This window comes from Chaetura pelagica, unplaced genomic scaffold (assembly GCF_000747805.2).
Source record: "Chaetura pelagica isolate M959 unplaced genomic scaffold, ChaPel_1.0 scaffold583, whole genome shotgun sequence".
NCBI lineage: Eukaryota > Metazoa > Chordata > Aves > Apodiformes > Apodidae > Chaetura > Chaetura pelagica.
In genome coordinates, this window is record NW_009952719.1 from 867,634 (window position 1) to 883,450 (window position 15,817).

Genomic DNA, 15,817 nt, shown 5'->3' on the forward strand with positions numbered 1-15,817 from the left:
AAGAGGAGCAAGCAGAAAGGTGGCTTTAAATGGAGAGAGAACCCATCAGAAGGGGAACAGGCAGTCTGGAGAGCATTATGCTACTTGGAGATGGAGAATTATTCCAGGCAAAAAAAAAAAAAGATATGGGAATAAAATGCTGAATTAAACACCTGCCTGGTGGCCTGAGGTGGGGATTCTGTTTCTGTCTTCTAGCATTAATTTTATTTAATAAGCAAGTTGCTGCAACTCCCCTGGCATCAGCCCATGGGGAAGGTGATTTGGGGAGGTTCCAGCTCCTCCTTGGGCAGCCTGGTGGCTGCAGGTAGAGGCAGAGTGGCACAGGAAAGCAGGTGCCAACCTTTAGCTGTGGGAGCAGATGAGGAGGGAGCCCTCAGCCCCCACTGCATTTCCATCAGAGCAGCCTGATGGAGAAATATCCACAGGCTAATTTCCTGCCTGCAAATTCATTATCAGCCTCCTTCAGCCAGCTCAAGGGACCCTTTTTGTCAGCAACAGAAGCTCAACAAATTTTCCAAGAGCCCTGATGAAGCTGGCAGAACAGAGCAGCAGCAGGTCTGGTGCCTTTGCCTTCCCCACATCCATCAGCTGTGTGCTGGGTACTTGTGGCAACTGAGCACCCCTTGTCCTCAGTCCCCATGCAAAAATATCTCAGCTTGACCCAAGTTTCCTCCTGGCACCTCCCCACAGGTGCTCTGGGTCTCATCTTCCTGGGAGGACTGACATTTGGAAATGATTCATGGCAAACAGTGACCCAGGGGCCAGCTGCTCCTTGCCCCCTTGGTTTGTGTGGTGCTGAGGTGAGCTCAGAGCTGCTCCTTGTCCCTTTCCCATTCCCAGCAGGGCAAAGGCTTGATCTGTCCCCACACAGTGTCAGGAGGTGACACTGTGCTCTATGATAATCCTAGTAATAGTAATAACACTCATAAAGCCAGTGCATAAATACAGCATTGCAAACAGGCTGTTGTGCATAAAAAAAATGCAAAATAAATGTTCCTTCTAATGTTGGAAATCCTTAAAATCAGCAGTGCAGAGCAGGAGGTGTGTTGGATGCCTCCAGAAACCTGTGCTACAATTGATTCTTTTAGCTTGTTAATTCTCTGGCTTGTTGTTGGTTTTGTCTCATGTGGTGTTTTGGTTTTTCAAATACAATGTATGGACCTCAGGCTGGCTTTACATTTCAAAACATTAATCAAGGAGATGGAAATAACTGAACAATTAAAAGTATTACTGTGAAAAGGAAGATGTCAAGGAGTTTTACTAGTGCCTTGAATCAGATGATCTATTCATTAGATGCAGTTTTGTTCCCTGACAATATTGTGTGGAGGTTGTTGCTGATAAAACAGCTGCCATATTCCATTTCCTGAGAGCAGATAAATCAGTTTTGATGTAGCTTGGGGTTGGTTTTTGGTTTGTTTGTTTGTTTCCTTTTTTTTTTTTCTTCAGTAATTTATAAGGAGGTTGGTCTTCACATATAGGATGAGGTTTTTTCAAAGCTCTGGATGCCCCACTGGAACTGGAGGGGGAGAGCAGTGTCCACACCAGCCAGGCAGCACCACATGTTCCAGTGGTGGTTTGTCATTATGGAAACATCCTTTGGAAGGAGGGAATGATGTCAAGGAAGGCAGAGGGAACAGTAGATTATAGCTTAGTATTTAATATTAGCTGTGGAGCTTTAGTCCTGCTTGGTGAAATGACCTTGTCTTGGTGAAATGATCTTTTCTTGCTCTGTCTGGGTCTGTGGTGTGAGCTCCAGCACAGGCCATGGTGGGTACCCCCATTGCACCAGGTCTCTCCCTTCAGCAAATCAAGAACATGGACTTGCTTGTTAGACTTCCCCAAATGTTACCCCCCAGTGCAGCCACCCTTCCTGATTCCCAGTAGCTGCAGATTCCCTTGCTGCAGAGCCCAGACCATCTCCTGGATCGATGGTTCATGTTGGCTTGTGGGGCAAACAAATCAGGTTTCTTGCAAGGCTGCCAAAGCAATTTCTCCTCACTCTAGTTATCAGGAGAAATGGAGAATTTAGATGAAGCAATATCTGTACCTCCCTGCTTTTTGCTGCCTGAGCTGTCCTACCTGTCTTGGGTCTTCTTTATGTGCTATTCAGAGTCCAACTTGTGCTTGACTTCCAGTTGCTGAGTAAATGGTTCTCTCAGATAGAGCCCAGACCCCCTGCTGAGAGGAAACCTCTCTTTTCCTCTGCCCTCCTGCTGTCATGTCCTATTTGTCTTTCAGGCTTTCCACTTTCCTCCTTTTTCAGGCTTTCCTCCTTTTCCAAGAGCTTTGTTCTTCAGGTCCCAACATCAGCACTTGACCTCTTTGCTTTTTGAGGATTTGTCCCTCCTCAAACCTCAGGCTCCCTGCAGAGAAATTGAAGTAAATCCCTTTTCCTGGGCACGTGGGCAATGTCTTCTCCTCAAGTGCTCTCAGTTGAACATCAGCCTCCAAAATGTAATAGCTCTCCTTGCATGGGGAGGTAACAGACCCATCCTTACTCTAGCACATGGCACGCTCTGATGCTCCTGTGATGTATCAGCTTGGTAAGAGCAACCAGAATATACGTGGATAGTTCTCCTAAATTGTCCCCAGGTTCACTGAGATCACAGCTCCTCTGCAATGACATGAATGGCCAAATGACACTGCACTGGGTAGACTCCCCACATCCACTTACCCACTCAAAAGGGCACCATTTGTTGCTGTGATCCCTTTTTTTTTCTTCCAGAGAAATTGATTTTTACATGTGGCCCATTATAAACTTATTGACTCTGTCAATAGCTTATAAATAAAGGGAGCCTTTCAAGAAAACCATAAAGCACTTAACATAATATTGTCCACTTGAGTAAATAAATAAATATGTTCTTAGAGGAGCTTGGGGATGATTCACAGTCTTGGCAGCTCAGCCCTGAGGGCAACAGGATCCAGAGATGCAAAGGCAGGTGGTTTCTCCTCTGCTGCATCTAGTGGAGAAGAGATCCAGAGATCTCAGGGGATTAATTGGTCTCTGGTGCCAGGTTGGGAGGAACTGACCATTGCAGGGGCCAAGTGCCCCAGCTGTGCAATGAGCACACAGCCAGGCTGGCTCTGGTGCTGGGGTGGTGGTCCCTGGTGTGCTGCTGTTCTGGAGGAGGGTGGGAGGGATCAGAGTCCCCTGGGAAAGCCACCCTCTGTCATCTGTGTTTTGTGGATTTGCATGTTTTTCTTCCTTCTTGTGCTCTTGCTGCTTCCCATGATCTCCATCAGTTCAAGAGAGCTTGAGAGGGGACCTCAGTGACACAGCAGCCTTCCCAGGCTTCTTGGGAGGAGTCCATGGGGGGACCTCAGTGACACAGCAGCCTAAAGCCTTCCCAGGCTTCTTGGGAGGAGTCCATGTTTTAGCTGTTTGGGGGTCCCTGGAGGAAGAGAGTCAGAATTATGGAATGGTTTGGGTTGGAAGGGACCTTAAAAATCATCCAGATCCACCCCTTTGCATGGGCAGGGACACCTCCCACCAGCCCAGGTTGCTCCAAGCCCCATCCAACCTGCCCTTCAACACTGCCAGGGATGGGGCAGCCACAGCTTCCCTGGGCAACCTGGGCCAGTGTCAGAAGAGTAGTCCTCCTGCTCATCTCTCTGTCAGTGAGTCTTGCTCTGGACTCAACACATTGTTTGTTAGGAGTTTTGTTTGCTCGAAGAACCAAGAGTTGAGATACTTTATCTCCTGTAGTTAACCCTACCATGGTGAGCAAGGGTGTGCAGATTGGCATCCAGGGAGGTTGGTGGGGAAGTCACAAGAGCTGTGCTGACTTTGCACCAGTTGAAGGTTTGGCTCTTGCCAGGCAATCTTAGTATGGGAATTGAAAGCCTGTGTTTGGAGGATGACAGCTTTCCTGAGCACCAACTACTCTTGAAATGGAAGTTTTGCCAGAGTGAGGGCTTAATAGAGAAATGGAAACCTTGGCCCAGCATTCTCCTTCCCATCCCACGTAAAATCAGAGCAGGAACAGTACAGTGTGTTCTGGCCCCACGGCAAGGCTGTGCCTGGTGTACATCAGCTTCTCCTCGGGCAGGGGGCTGAATGTGCTCAGTGCTGAGCTCCCAGCATCAGGAATTTCCCCTCCTGAGCAATGACAGAGGGTGTTTTGGAGGCTGCTGATCAGCAGGTCCAAAACTCCAATCAAGTCCTGAAGAGAGGAGGATGACTCTGTGTGTGTGTGAGCAAGAGAGAGGAGGGAAGAAGAGGGAAATCGTAGTGTTGGTGCAGGTTGAATTGAGCAAATCCTGTTCCTTCCAGGGGCTTGGGATGGGGTGAGGTTGAGCAGGGCATGGGAAGGTTTTGGAGTCACTAAAAATGAAACAGAGCCCATATTTATAGTCTTCTCTGGTGTGCAGGTGGTGGCTGCCACCTCCCTGCTCCCCAGGTGACCCAGGTTATTAAAGGTGTGATAAGAATCGAGTCAGTCTGTGCACACACGTGGGATGCAGAGCAATATCAGCAGCTCAAACAATGCAGCTGGAAGGAGCTCAAGAGCTGATGCAGGGCGCTGAGTATCAGCCTGGCCATCTCACTGCTGCAGGGTGAGCAATTATCTGGAGCCACTGGTGAAGTGAGACCCCAGCGTGGCAGCTCAGGGGAGTCTCCAGGGAGCACAGCTTCGGTGGTTTAAAACACATTGGCTTATCAGGGAGCCTGTTCTGGCACTAATCACCCCCTGTTTGGCTGGCCATTCCCACACAGTCCAGCCTGTTTCCCACCCATGAGGGAGGGTGGGATGGGTGGCAGTGGGGCCAATAGTGAGGGAAGACCTGGGCATGGTTTGTGGGGTCTGTTTCAGTCTGGGAGTGGATCACTTTGGTGCCAGTTGGGAAGGATGCTTCCTTAGTTATATGCTTAAATCCAAGTACTGGCTTTGCTGCTTCTCATTGTAAGGCAGGTTGTTGATCCGTGCCTCATTTAGGTTGAATTGTGCTGTCAGGTTTCTAACTGGTTGGGTTTTTTTCCCTCTGTGCCTCAGTTTCCTCTTCTGTGTTGTGGGCAGGATAATACTCTGGCAGGAGTCCCCATGGGGGAAGGCAACAGTGGCTTTGGACATTCACCCCCCACTGTGATGTGGCAACGTTGTGTTGTGGAGCCAGAGAGAAATGGGCAGGGCAAGATTTCCATCAGAAACCCACCAGTGAGGTGGGAGAGGACTTGTGGGTGCCAAGTCCTGGTCAGCATCAGCTGTCACACCATCCAAACATTGGAGTCGAGAGACTTTGAGTCATAAACTTGCACCTTGTGGGTTTATGTTCCTAATGGAATGGAGAGTAGAGCCTGTAAATCTCCAAGTCATAACTCACAGCTAGTAATGCCAGAAGATCCAAGCTCGTGGCTTTAAAATAATGAATTACAGAGCTTGGCTGTGTGGCTTTTATTAGCCAGGTCCTCTCAATGATCTAAATGTTCAGGTCACTCCATAGGTTTTGTCTGCTGCTGTAAAGTGAGGATGCGGGTCGAGTGCTGCATGAAACCCAAGAGTGACTTCATCCTCTAATAACTCCTCCAGTGCTGTCTCCCAGGGAACCCCTTTCTATTCAATTAGCTAATGTGTGCTTAGCTCTTGGAAAATATAGAGTGCTATAGAATTGCTAAGTGTTGTTATTTAACAGCACATTAGTTAGTCGTTGCAGCCTCATAGTAAAAGTTAGAAAGTCTGAGCTGTCAGTGCCTGGTGCTGCTGCAGAATTTGCTGTGGTTTGAGCAAAGCCTGGGGATTTTTATCCTGTAAAAGTTCATTAATTTTACCTGCATACCCTCAGAGCCTGCCTCTTCTGAGATCTCATGGAAGAGAACATTGACTTTTGGTGAGTGCTTCCAAAAAAAAACTGACTGGGAGAAAAAAAACTGACTGGGAGGCAAGAATTCAGGCAGCCAGGGTTGGTGTGCCTTAAATTTTGCCTTGGCATGATTTTTGGTGGTGTTCTCTGTGCCTCGGGTTGCAGTGCATGAAGGAGCTGGGCTGAGATGGAGGGCAAAGTGCTGATCAGCTATTGAAATTGTTCCAGTGTAAGGAAGGGGAAAAAAAAACCACTGGCAAGAGAATAGGAGGTAATGAGGCAGATGCTGTTTGCACCCATCTCTTTGATTTGCACCCTCCTGTGTTCAGCAGGTGCCCTGGTCTTGCCTGAAATGTGGGTGCAAATATTTGCATAGGACAAGGCACACCAGGGCTTGGGGACCCTTTAAAGAGAACCTGCTGACAGGTGTGTTATTTCCCTGGTGGCTCCTTGCTCTTAGTGCCTTGGAAAGCCATTTTCTAGCCAGCAAAAGCAGCAGCCAGACTGCAGATAAGGAAGAGGAGATACAGGAGCAGAGTTGGCTGTAAAGCCCTGGGCCCCCCAGCTCTGTCTGGCAGCCAAGGTGAGGGCAGGTGTGTGCACTGCAGTTGTGCTCAGACTGTTGAACGTTTTTTCTAGCTGAGCAGAAGTCAGCTTCAGTACATCTTAATGAGAAATCCTTGGATCTGACACCAAATCCCCATGCACCCACTGCAGAGCCACTCACATGTCTGAGTCTGGCTTCTCAGGTCTGGGCAGCATTTCTGTACTTCAATTCATGGAATGGTTTGGGTTGGAAGGGACCTGAAAGATCATCTAGATCCACCCCCCTGCATGGGCAGGGACACCTCCCACCAGCCCAGGCTGCTCCAAGCCCCATCCAACCTGCCCTTCAACACTGCCAGGGATGGGGCAGCCACAGCTTCCCTGGGCAACCTGGGCCAGGCTCTCACCACCCTCACACTCCACAATTCCCTCCTCATCTCTCACCTCAATCTCCCTCTTCCAGTTTTCATCCCTTCCCCCTTGTCCTCTCCCTCCCTGCCCTTTCCTATAGGAATGGAGGAGCCACATGAGATGTCCAAGGGCAGGGTTTTCCACCCCTTTTCCTGCCCCTGCTTCCCTCTTGCCACCAGGAGGGCAGGGTGGGAGCTGGGAGCAGGGCTGAGGGATGGGGCCTCAAGTTCTGGACATCAGGTGAATGGTGCAGGCCTTGGGTGGCAAATGAGTTTGTGTTTGCAAAGCGTGGGTTTGGAAATGTCAAGCGTGGTGAATGGCCATGTAGGAGAGAGAAAAACCAAGGAGGGACAGAAGCTGAGCCCAGAGCTACTGGATTATCTGGATGCTCTCACCCTTCTGCCCTCTGTAGCAAACCTGACCTTACCAGTTCCCTCTTATCCCCCTGCAAATGAAGTGTATCCCCCCAGGATGGTTTATTTCCATCTCATTGCACAGGCAGCTCATGGCTCATTTGCTTGTTTCTGACCTGGGCCTGCAGCAGGATGTTCTTTGTGCACATCTGCTGGAACAACATAGGAGGGCAGAGGGTTGGAGCTGGAGCAGAGGGAGGGGACAGGAGGGACAGTGTCGTGTCCAGGTCATGCAGCCCCTGTGTGTCACAGAGGGGGATGCTTTATGAGCCTGCCAGAGAGAGAAATGGGCTTTTCTGCAGCTGGAAGCTTGCCTGGAAAGAGACAGATGTGGAGAGCACTGGCTGTGGGAAAAGATGGAAGCTTGAGTGACCAGGCAGCACCAACAGGAGCTGGGAAAAAGCTGCTGGGAACATCTGAACCAGAGCAAGTTGTTGGTTCCAGGGGGAGCGTGTCCAGGTCTCCCTGAGGTGGCTTTGCCTGGTGCTGAGCTCCATCCTTGATGGGACTTGGGAATTTCCCCAGGGAAAGTGGGGTGATGGGGTGGGGGGTCCCTCCCAACAGCCCAGCCAGGGGGTGGGCATGACCTGAACCCCCAGCCAGCCCCAGGAGGCTGCACCCTGGGGTGTTCAGCTTTTGCCACTGCTGCCTGGCCAGGGCAGACGCTGCCTCTGCCTCAGTTTCCCCCATGTGAACCCAGAGCAGCAGGGCTCGTTCCCTCACCTAGGAGCTGTTAATTCAAGCACAGCATAACAAACCTGCCAGGGCCTGAGCAACCTCTGGACTTTAGAAATGTTTTCAGGGAAGAAAAGGTGTCATAAACAAGGGCACTAATTTCAGCTACCTTCAGATAGATTGGGGTGCTCAGGCCTGACACTGAAGCCCTGAACTCTGTGGCTGTTTTGGTGCATCATGTCTCATTTTCCTCCTGCTCTAATGAAGCCAAGAGGGCAGTCAGGCAGCTTCTCACTTTGTACCCCACACCATTTGCCCTTCCAGCTCAGGCTTGGGAGGGAGGTTGTATTTTAGCTCAACGGATCTGCTGCTGCTCTGCTTGCACCCAGGATCTCCTCAGGCCCAGGTCCTCATTAAACATCTGCCCTCGTTGTGCAGGTTGACAGGATGCCGTGGGTAAATGGATAACCTGTCAGGAAGGCAGGAGGATAATATCATTCAAATGAATCAATAGTTCACAGGCAATTTCATGTTACCTAACCTTAATGCAGTTGTGTCCAAAATGTGCTTAATCCTGTGTCTGATCACAGTCTCGTGGGAGTTTGCTGGGCTGGAATAGTCTTGTAACTCCATGTTTCAGAGGTTTACAGACATTGTTCCTACGTGCAGGGATAACACAGGAAAGATAAAAAAATGACTTGAGTCCCTGAGATCTCAGAGCCCACAGAGCCAAAAGGCATTCGTGTTGGTGATGGGAGGGAATGGGTATCCAGCAGTTTCTGAAACCATTCCTCCCACCTTCTCGCTCCATTTTAGCAATTAGCAAAAGAGGAATTAGCAGGGAAGGCCCCATTATTTCTTGCTAATAGGACAAGGTGGGCTGGAGTCTTCTCCAGGAAACTGGTTTTGTCGTGTAACTGCTTCCATTGATGTGAGCAGCAAAACAGAGCTCTCCTTTTTTGCTGTTTTTAATGCCTCTTCCCACTTTGCTCTGCAGAAATGCAGGAGAATGAGCCCTGTACCAAAGCCACATTCAAAGCACCTTTCCAGCATTCACAGGGACATTAGGATTTCCCATGTCTGGCATCTCCACCTGGTACCTGATGGCACGAAGGAGCAGGCAGGGTTGAGCCGTGGAGAGGAACTGATTTAATTTAGCATTGAAATTTAATTTCACTTTGCATCACTGGATTGGAAGTGGTGGTGGCAGAGCAGCTTGACTCAGCAGATAATGTTTGCCTGCCAGGCTGGGAATCCAGTTCAGGGCACCCTCTGAGGAAACTAAAAAACGGAAAGAAAGGACAGACATGGGTCTCCACAGTCTGGTGGTCTGGGCAGCCTGGGGATCCCTCCTGCCCTGGGGTTGGATGGACAACCCCTGTGCTCACACTGTCTGGGACTCTCAGCTGTAGCAATATCCTGGCACAGCCATGGTGGGGTTTTCATGGGGAACAGAGCAAGGGTCTTCTTCTGGAGAGAGTGTTGCTTGGGAAGTGAAGATCTGCTAAGTATCTGCAGGCTTCCTACAGCAGAGCTGGCCTTCTCTGGCCAGTTGTAGCAGGTTATTGGCTCATCTGAGGAATATTACCCACCTCCCTGCCTCCCCTCTGTGCTACAGAGAACCTCCTGTCAGAAGAGCTGGTTTAAAAGCTGCAAAGAATAACACAATACCCAGGGGAAGTTGGCAGGAACCATGGCTCAGAAGTGACAAGTTCCCAGAACCTGCTTTTTCAGGGGTGGTTGATCTTTTCATGGAATTTGGCCAATGAAGTACTGGTCTTGGCTGTCTGAGCCAGGCAGCAGGCTGACCTGAGTCCTGGTTGGCATCCAGGCTCTTCCTTAGAGGCCAGTGGGTGGATTTCAGCCTTAGCTTGGAGGTGGTAGGTTCCACAAGCAGGTTCCTGTAGCTGCATGGTCCCATCTTCTCTTTGATGCTGTCAAGAGGGTCTAAATACCTTGGTGCCTGTCTTCTTCCCTAATCTCATTTTCTGTTTTGGGCTGCTTTAGGAGTTTTCTCTGCAGCGCCTGGACACCCTCCTGGATGACAGAGTCAACATCCTGGGATTTTCCATTTTCAACCAGTCTCATGCCTTCTTCCAAGAATTTGTCCAGAGCCTCAACCAGTCCTGGCAGGAAAACTGTGACCACGCTCCTTTTACTGGACCAGCAGTAAGTAAATCTCATAGAAACATAGAAAGGGCCTCAAGGATCATCTGGTCCAACCTCTCCAGCTACTCCTCTACTTTGCATGAGGGGGCTCAGCTCCCTGTCAAGCTGAGACTTTGAACTGTCCAGTGTGGGGGAATCCACCACTTCTCCTGGGAGACTGTTCCAATGTCTGACTGTCCTCATGGTAACAAATTTACCTCTTGTGTCCAATTGTCCAGGAGCAACTTGTGCCCATGACCCCTTGTCTTTTCCATGTGACTCTTTGGAAATAGGGAGTCTCCATCTTCTTGGCAGCCCCCCTTTAGGTACTGGAACATGGAGACTTCATAGTCTCCCCTGAGCCTTCTTCAGGCTGAACAAACCCATTTTTCTCAGCCTCTCCTCATAGGGCAGGTCCTCCAGTCCTCTGATCATCCTTTCCTCCTTGCTGACCACAGCCTCCCTGATTCCAAAGCTGATATAGTCCACCAGGAAAACCTGGTGAAAAGGGCTGGTTCTGAGCAGGCACAGGCAGAACAGAGTGAAGACCATGCAGAGGTAGAAACCTCAATGTGCATGGTACCTCATTATTTAATCCAGGTAACCCCTGTGCTAAAGAGATTGGGCACATCACCAGGTTGTTGCTGTGCTGCTGCACCTTGGATTGGCTTTGGGGTTGTTGGTATTGAGATGATTGTGGTCCAGGAATGTGAGGAGTAAACCAGGCAGAGCCTTTTTGAGTTAAGTAGGTAGGAGAGATGTCAGGCTGTGCCTTCCAGGGGAACCTCCTGATCTGGAGAATACTAAGGGGATCCTGAAAGTCTGTGGTCACCCAAAGGGACCTTGGGCACCCATGTGGGTTTAGAGCTTTAGAGGGCTTGTCTGGACTGAAGTGGCTGTGCAGCTTTAAATGTAAGCCTAATTTTAATTTGAATTATATTTAGAATGTGAGTGCAGGGGATGATGCAGCCCCGATTCAGAGTCTCCCTTGTGAAATGTGTCCCTGTGTATTTAACTCTAGGAAAATGGCTCGAGGAGGTGGGAGGCTGGATGCAAACAGCATGGGAAGGGCTGGGCTCAGGCAGCTGCCCAGGGCTGTGCTCAGTGTCAGGCTGTAACATCTCCCTAATGAGTGTGCAGATCAGCACTGAAAGCTCCCCCAGAGACTCTTCCTTACTGGGAAGAGAGTCCTGCCATCCCTGCCAAGTCAGGGATGCGGGGCCGTGGCTGGAGCTGGGAGGAGAGAGGGAGAAAACGCCACCAGTGCAACCCTTTGCATTGTTTTTAATGAACAGGCAGCTGTGCACTGCTGGAAACCACCTTCTTAGCACTGCAAAGTGATCTTCAGCAGGCAAAAGAAGGAGCTTTCTGCCCTTTGTGCCCACTTCCTATTGGCTTGAGGAGGAGCTCAGACTCAGACCATCCTGCTCTCCCTCCTTCCAGCCCTCCCGAGTGGAGGTGGCTGCAGTGAACTTGCTCTCTGCCCTGCCACATCTCTACCAGGAAGCTTCCTATCTGGGTGACAGATGCAGGGAGTGTTCAGAGGCACTGAAAATAAATTTCCTTCTAATAGTGCAAAGAGAAGACAGCAGGAACAGGAGTGTAGCAGCTGTGATAGGGAAGTAAGTCATCTCGTTACACTTCTTACCCAGTGTTGTCTTGAACAGCAAAATCTGCAGGTGGAAGGATGCAAGAGCAACTTCAGCACTTAAAGAGGGAAGGAGTTCAGGGGCTGTTTGGATTCTTGTGGTTTCCTTCTGGTGATGCACAGGTTCCTTACCAATATTCCATGCCCCAGGTGATGAGAAAAGGGCCTTGTTCAGGGTGGTGAAGGTGCAGAGCAGAGGTGAAATATTCCCAGGCAGATCATGTGTTTCCAGTCCCATTTTTGCCATGTTGTCTCTGCCCTTGGAAATCTGGCAGGTCTGATCTCACAGAGAGCATCTCCCTGTGTAAGAACTTCTCTTTTTAGCCCTGGGAAGCAGATATTTTGTGGGATAGCTGATACTAAAAAGAGAGAAGGGAACTCAACAGCTGGAAGTGACAGGAGGGAGGTTTCCTGGGAGCTGCAAAATCCCAGGGTTTTCTTGCTAGAGCTGAGAAAGTCTCTGAGGAAAGAGGAGGGAGCTGCTTGTGCTAATGCCATTCTCATTAATCACATTGCAAAGAAAGGAAATCAGAGAAAATCATTCAAATTACAGATGGCTAGATTAGGTAATTAGAATTCAGGCTAAAACAGATGTTTGTAATTAAGTGTTTATGTCATTGAATAAAATCCAGATTGTAAAGTCTATTTCACAGGATTTTAATGGGCTTGATTCTTTGTGTTATGTTTGGGGGCAAAGATACAGATGATAATATTTTAGGAAGGAAGGGGAAAAAAAAACACAGAGTAGCCAAACCTGTTCATAGATTTATAGAATCACAGAAAGGTTTGGGTTGGAAGGGACCTGAAAGATCATCCAGTCCCACCCCCCTGCATGGGCAGGGACACCTCCCACCAGCCCAGGCTGCTCCAAGCCCCATCCAACCTGCCCTTCAACACTGCCAGGGATGGGGCAGCCACAGCTTCCCTGGGCAACCTGTTCTAGTGTCATTTTCCCCTGGAGATCATTTTACCTTTAAATATGGGAGATTTCGGCAAATAAAACATAAAGTGGCATCTTTCACTCCAACCTGCTTAGCCTGCTCTTAGTTCCTAGAGGGGTAGGGCTGGTGTTGGGAGGCAGTTGTGCTGCAGCCAGCAGGGAGCTGTGTTGTTCCTGAGGGGAGATCAGGCACCATCCCTGCTCCAGAGGCACAGAGCATCCCATAGCTTTAGTTGTCCTGAAGACACTGGTTGGACTGGTCCTGCCAGCTGATGTGTGTTTCTTGATCCTTTCTAGCTGGTAAGTTGTTCCCAGGGTTGTGTGTCACAGTTGCACCCTCCAACACCCCCTTATTTCTCAGGCACAGCCCTTCCTCAGCATCACAGACTCACCTTGGTTGGAAAAGACCTTCAAGATCACCAAGTCCAACCATCCACCCAACGCTGACAAGTCCTTAACTAAACCACATCCCTAAGGATTATATCTATACAGCTCTTACATACTTCCAGGGATGGTGACTCCACCACTGCCCTGACAGCCTGTTGCAATGCCTGATAACCCTTTCAGTGAAGAAATTCTTCTTCACATCCAATCTAACCCCCCCTGGCACAGGCTGCCCAGCATGCCCAGGGGAAGGGAGCTGTGAGCCCATCTGCCCAGCCCTCCATCTGCTCCCTTTTTGGAGGCCTTCTTCTGATGAGGCATCCACCAAGTGGCCATTTTTATCAGCAGCTTTCCCTGCCAAGAATTAGGCTTCAAGGAGAGAGGAAAGTCCCCTGAGCCCCATGAACCTGGGAGTGCAGGACCAGCCTGGAGCTCGCTGAGCCTTTCAGATGCAGCTGCTCACTGAGCTCTTACATTGCCCAGAGAGAACAAAACCAACAAGGGATCTGCACAAATCAGATGGTGCACGGAAGGAAAAGAATCAATTTGTTAACAGGCAAATTGGCTTTTGGTGACAGAGTGACAAAGCTGTGGTTTCAAATGAGGACATAAAAGCGGTGAGAGATTTTACAGGTGACATGAAGAAATCTGAGGTGATGGGCACACGAGCAGTGACAAATCCCCCTCACTGAAACTGCCCAGAGAAACTTAAAAGGTGCTGCCTCCAGCTCAATCTCCACTGCTCTGCTGAAGGTTAAGGCCCCAAAGCACAAGAGACCCTGTGGCTGCTCTGCAGTTGTCCCAGTGCAAAGCCAAGCAGCTTCACTTGTTGCACCACTAGCTCAGCTGAGCCTGCAGGGAGGTGCAGTGGGTGTGCTAACATGACCCAGTCCTCAGCTGGACTTTTTAGGGCTACAGGGATAACTGGAAGCAGTGAGCTTGTGTTAACCTTGTAGACCTCAGTTAACCTTGTAAGAAGACACTTGCCTACCTAGGAAAGCCAGAGAGACCAAAGAACCCCAACACTGATGGTGAACAGTTTCCTCCCCATAGCCTGGATCCCAAAAGTACCTCACTGTGTCCAAGAGGATTTATTTTATGTCAGATAGAAGGTGAAGAGTGGCAGGGGGAGATGGCTCTTAGGTGGTGCAGGGCAACAGAGCAAACACTGCCCTGGGTTGTGATGAGAGGGAAGCAGGAGAGCAGCAGTGCTGCTGCAGGGGCTGCAGGTGGTGGTGGAGGAGGAGGATCCCATAGCAGTGACCACAGGAAGACAGGGAGTGCCTGAGAGGATTTTGATACCTGAGGAGAGAGGAGATGATAGAGTGAAGGCCATAGGTCTGAGTCCTGGTGGCTGTTGAAGAGATACTGAAGGGGAAAACAAGGTCATTAATTAAAGGGGGTGCACGGGTCTGTTTACCTCCCTGTTGCTGGGTAGCCAGGCTCCTGTCTGTCTGTGCTCCAGGGCCCACAGAACTGAGAGCCTCATGTAGGAGCCTGGTTTGAAATCAGAAGGGAGATGCCAGAAATCCTGACAAATTGTTTGAAACGAAGGAGAGTAAAATATTCCAATCAATAATGTCAAATGCTTCACTAAGATCTACAAGTCTCTTGTTCAGCAGCTAATAAGAGATCATTAACTGCTCGGGGAAAATGGAAATGAAAACCCAACAGGAGACTATTAAAAATGTGGGGCCAATGTTCTGATTTGGTGTGAGATGGTGCAACTTTGGGGTCACAGGGGTTGGGTTTGCTCTAGTGACAGTTTGGTTTGGCCAACTGGTATTAATATGATTCCTGATTCAGGAAAGCAGTTGCTAGTTGTGGGTGGTTTCCTGTAACCTGCCTAGCATTTGGTCCATGGATAAAAATGAAGTTTATGCTAAAGAGCTTCATGGAACAGGGGCTGAGGACAATACAGGCTGGAGAGGTCCTGTTAGGAGAAGAACCTGTGTTGAAGATGGAGAAGGATATAACAGCTTCTTTAAGAAACACTGGGAAGTGCTTCCCAGGAGGGGAATATTTGGGTTAGATTGGAATACTAAGCAAAAGACCTGAGCAGACTTACCCCAAACACAGAGGAAGAAGTAGTTCAGGAGAGATGCTTGTTCCTGCTGCAAAGGAGCCTGTGGGATCTACTAGCTGAGGCAGGACAGGAAGCAGGATGCTCCATTTCTGTTCCCACCAGTACTTTGTGTGTCCTCAGACTGCTCATCTCCTCTGGTGTTACATTTTGCCTGCTTCAAAACAGCTGTAATAAAAGTTCATAGCTCTGTCAGCCATTCTTATTAGCAGAAAGCTCTTAACATTTATGACCAAAGGTGATACCCCTTGCATAAGAGACAGGTCAGATGCAAGACTGACAGATGCCAGTCAAGTTGCTCAGTGCTCACTGGAGGCTTCTCAGATGCTGTTTGTATAAATAGATTAAACTGGTACGTGCAGGAGGAGCATAGTAGAGCAACTGTGAGTCTTCACCAGGGCTGGAAAAGTGAGAGGTGACTAGTGACAATGGAACTGGTGCTTGGGGTTTTTGTAGAATCATGGAACAGTTTGGGTTGGAAGGGACCTGAAAGATCACCTAGATCCACCCCCCTGCATGGGCAGGGACACCTCCCAGCAGCCCAGGCTGCTCCAAGCCCCATCCAACCTGCCCTTCAACACTGCCAGGGATGGGGCAGCCACAGCTTCCCTGGGCAACCTGGGCCAGGCTCTCACCACCCTCACACTCCACAATTCCCTCCTCATGTCTCACCTCAATCTCCCTCTTCCAGTTTTCATCCCTTCCCCCTTGTCCTCTCCCTCCCTGCCCTTGTCCCAAGTCCCTCCCCAGCTTTCCTGGAGCCCCTTCAG

The 15,817-nt window shown here is 49.6% G+C and overlaps 1 protein-coding gene across 1 annotated transcript in view; it reads left to right on the top strand.

Moving 5' to 3' along the window:
* The window catches only part of GRIK4 (glutamate receptor, ionotropic, kainate 4), a 131,871-nt gene that overhangs the window by 76,740 nt on the left and 39,314 nt on the right, over positions 1–15,817 (top strand). Inside the window, exon 7 of the mRNA XM_009994608.1 lies at positions 9,852–10,013. Within this exon, the coding sequence (XP_009992910.1) occupies positions 9,852–10,013 (162 nt within the window). The remainder of the gene's footprint in view (positions 1–9,851; positions 10,014–15,817) is intronic.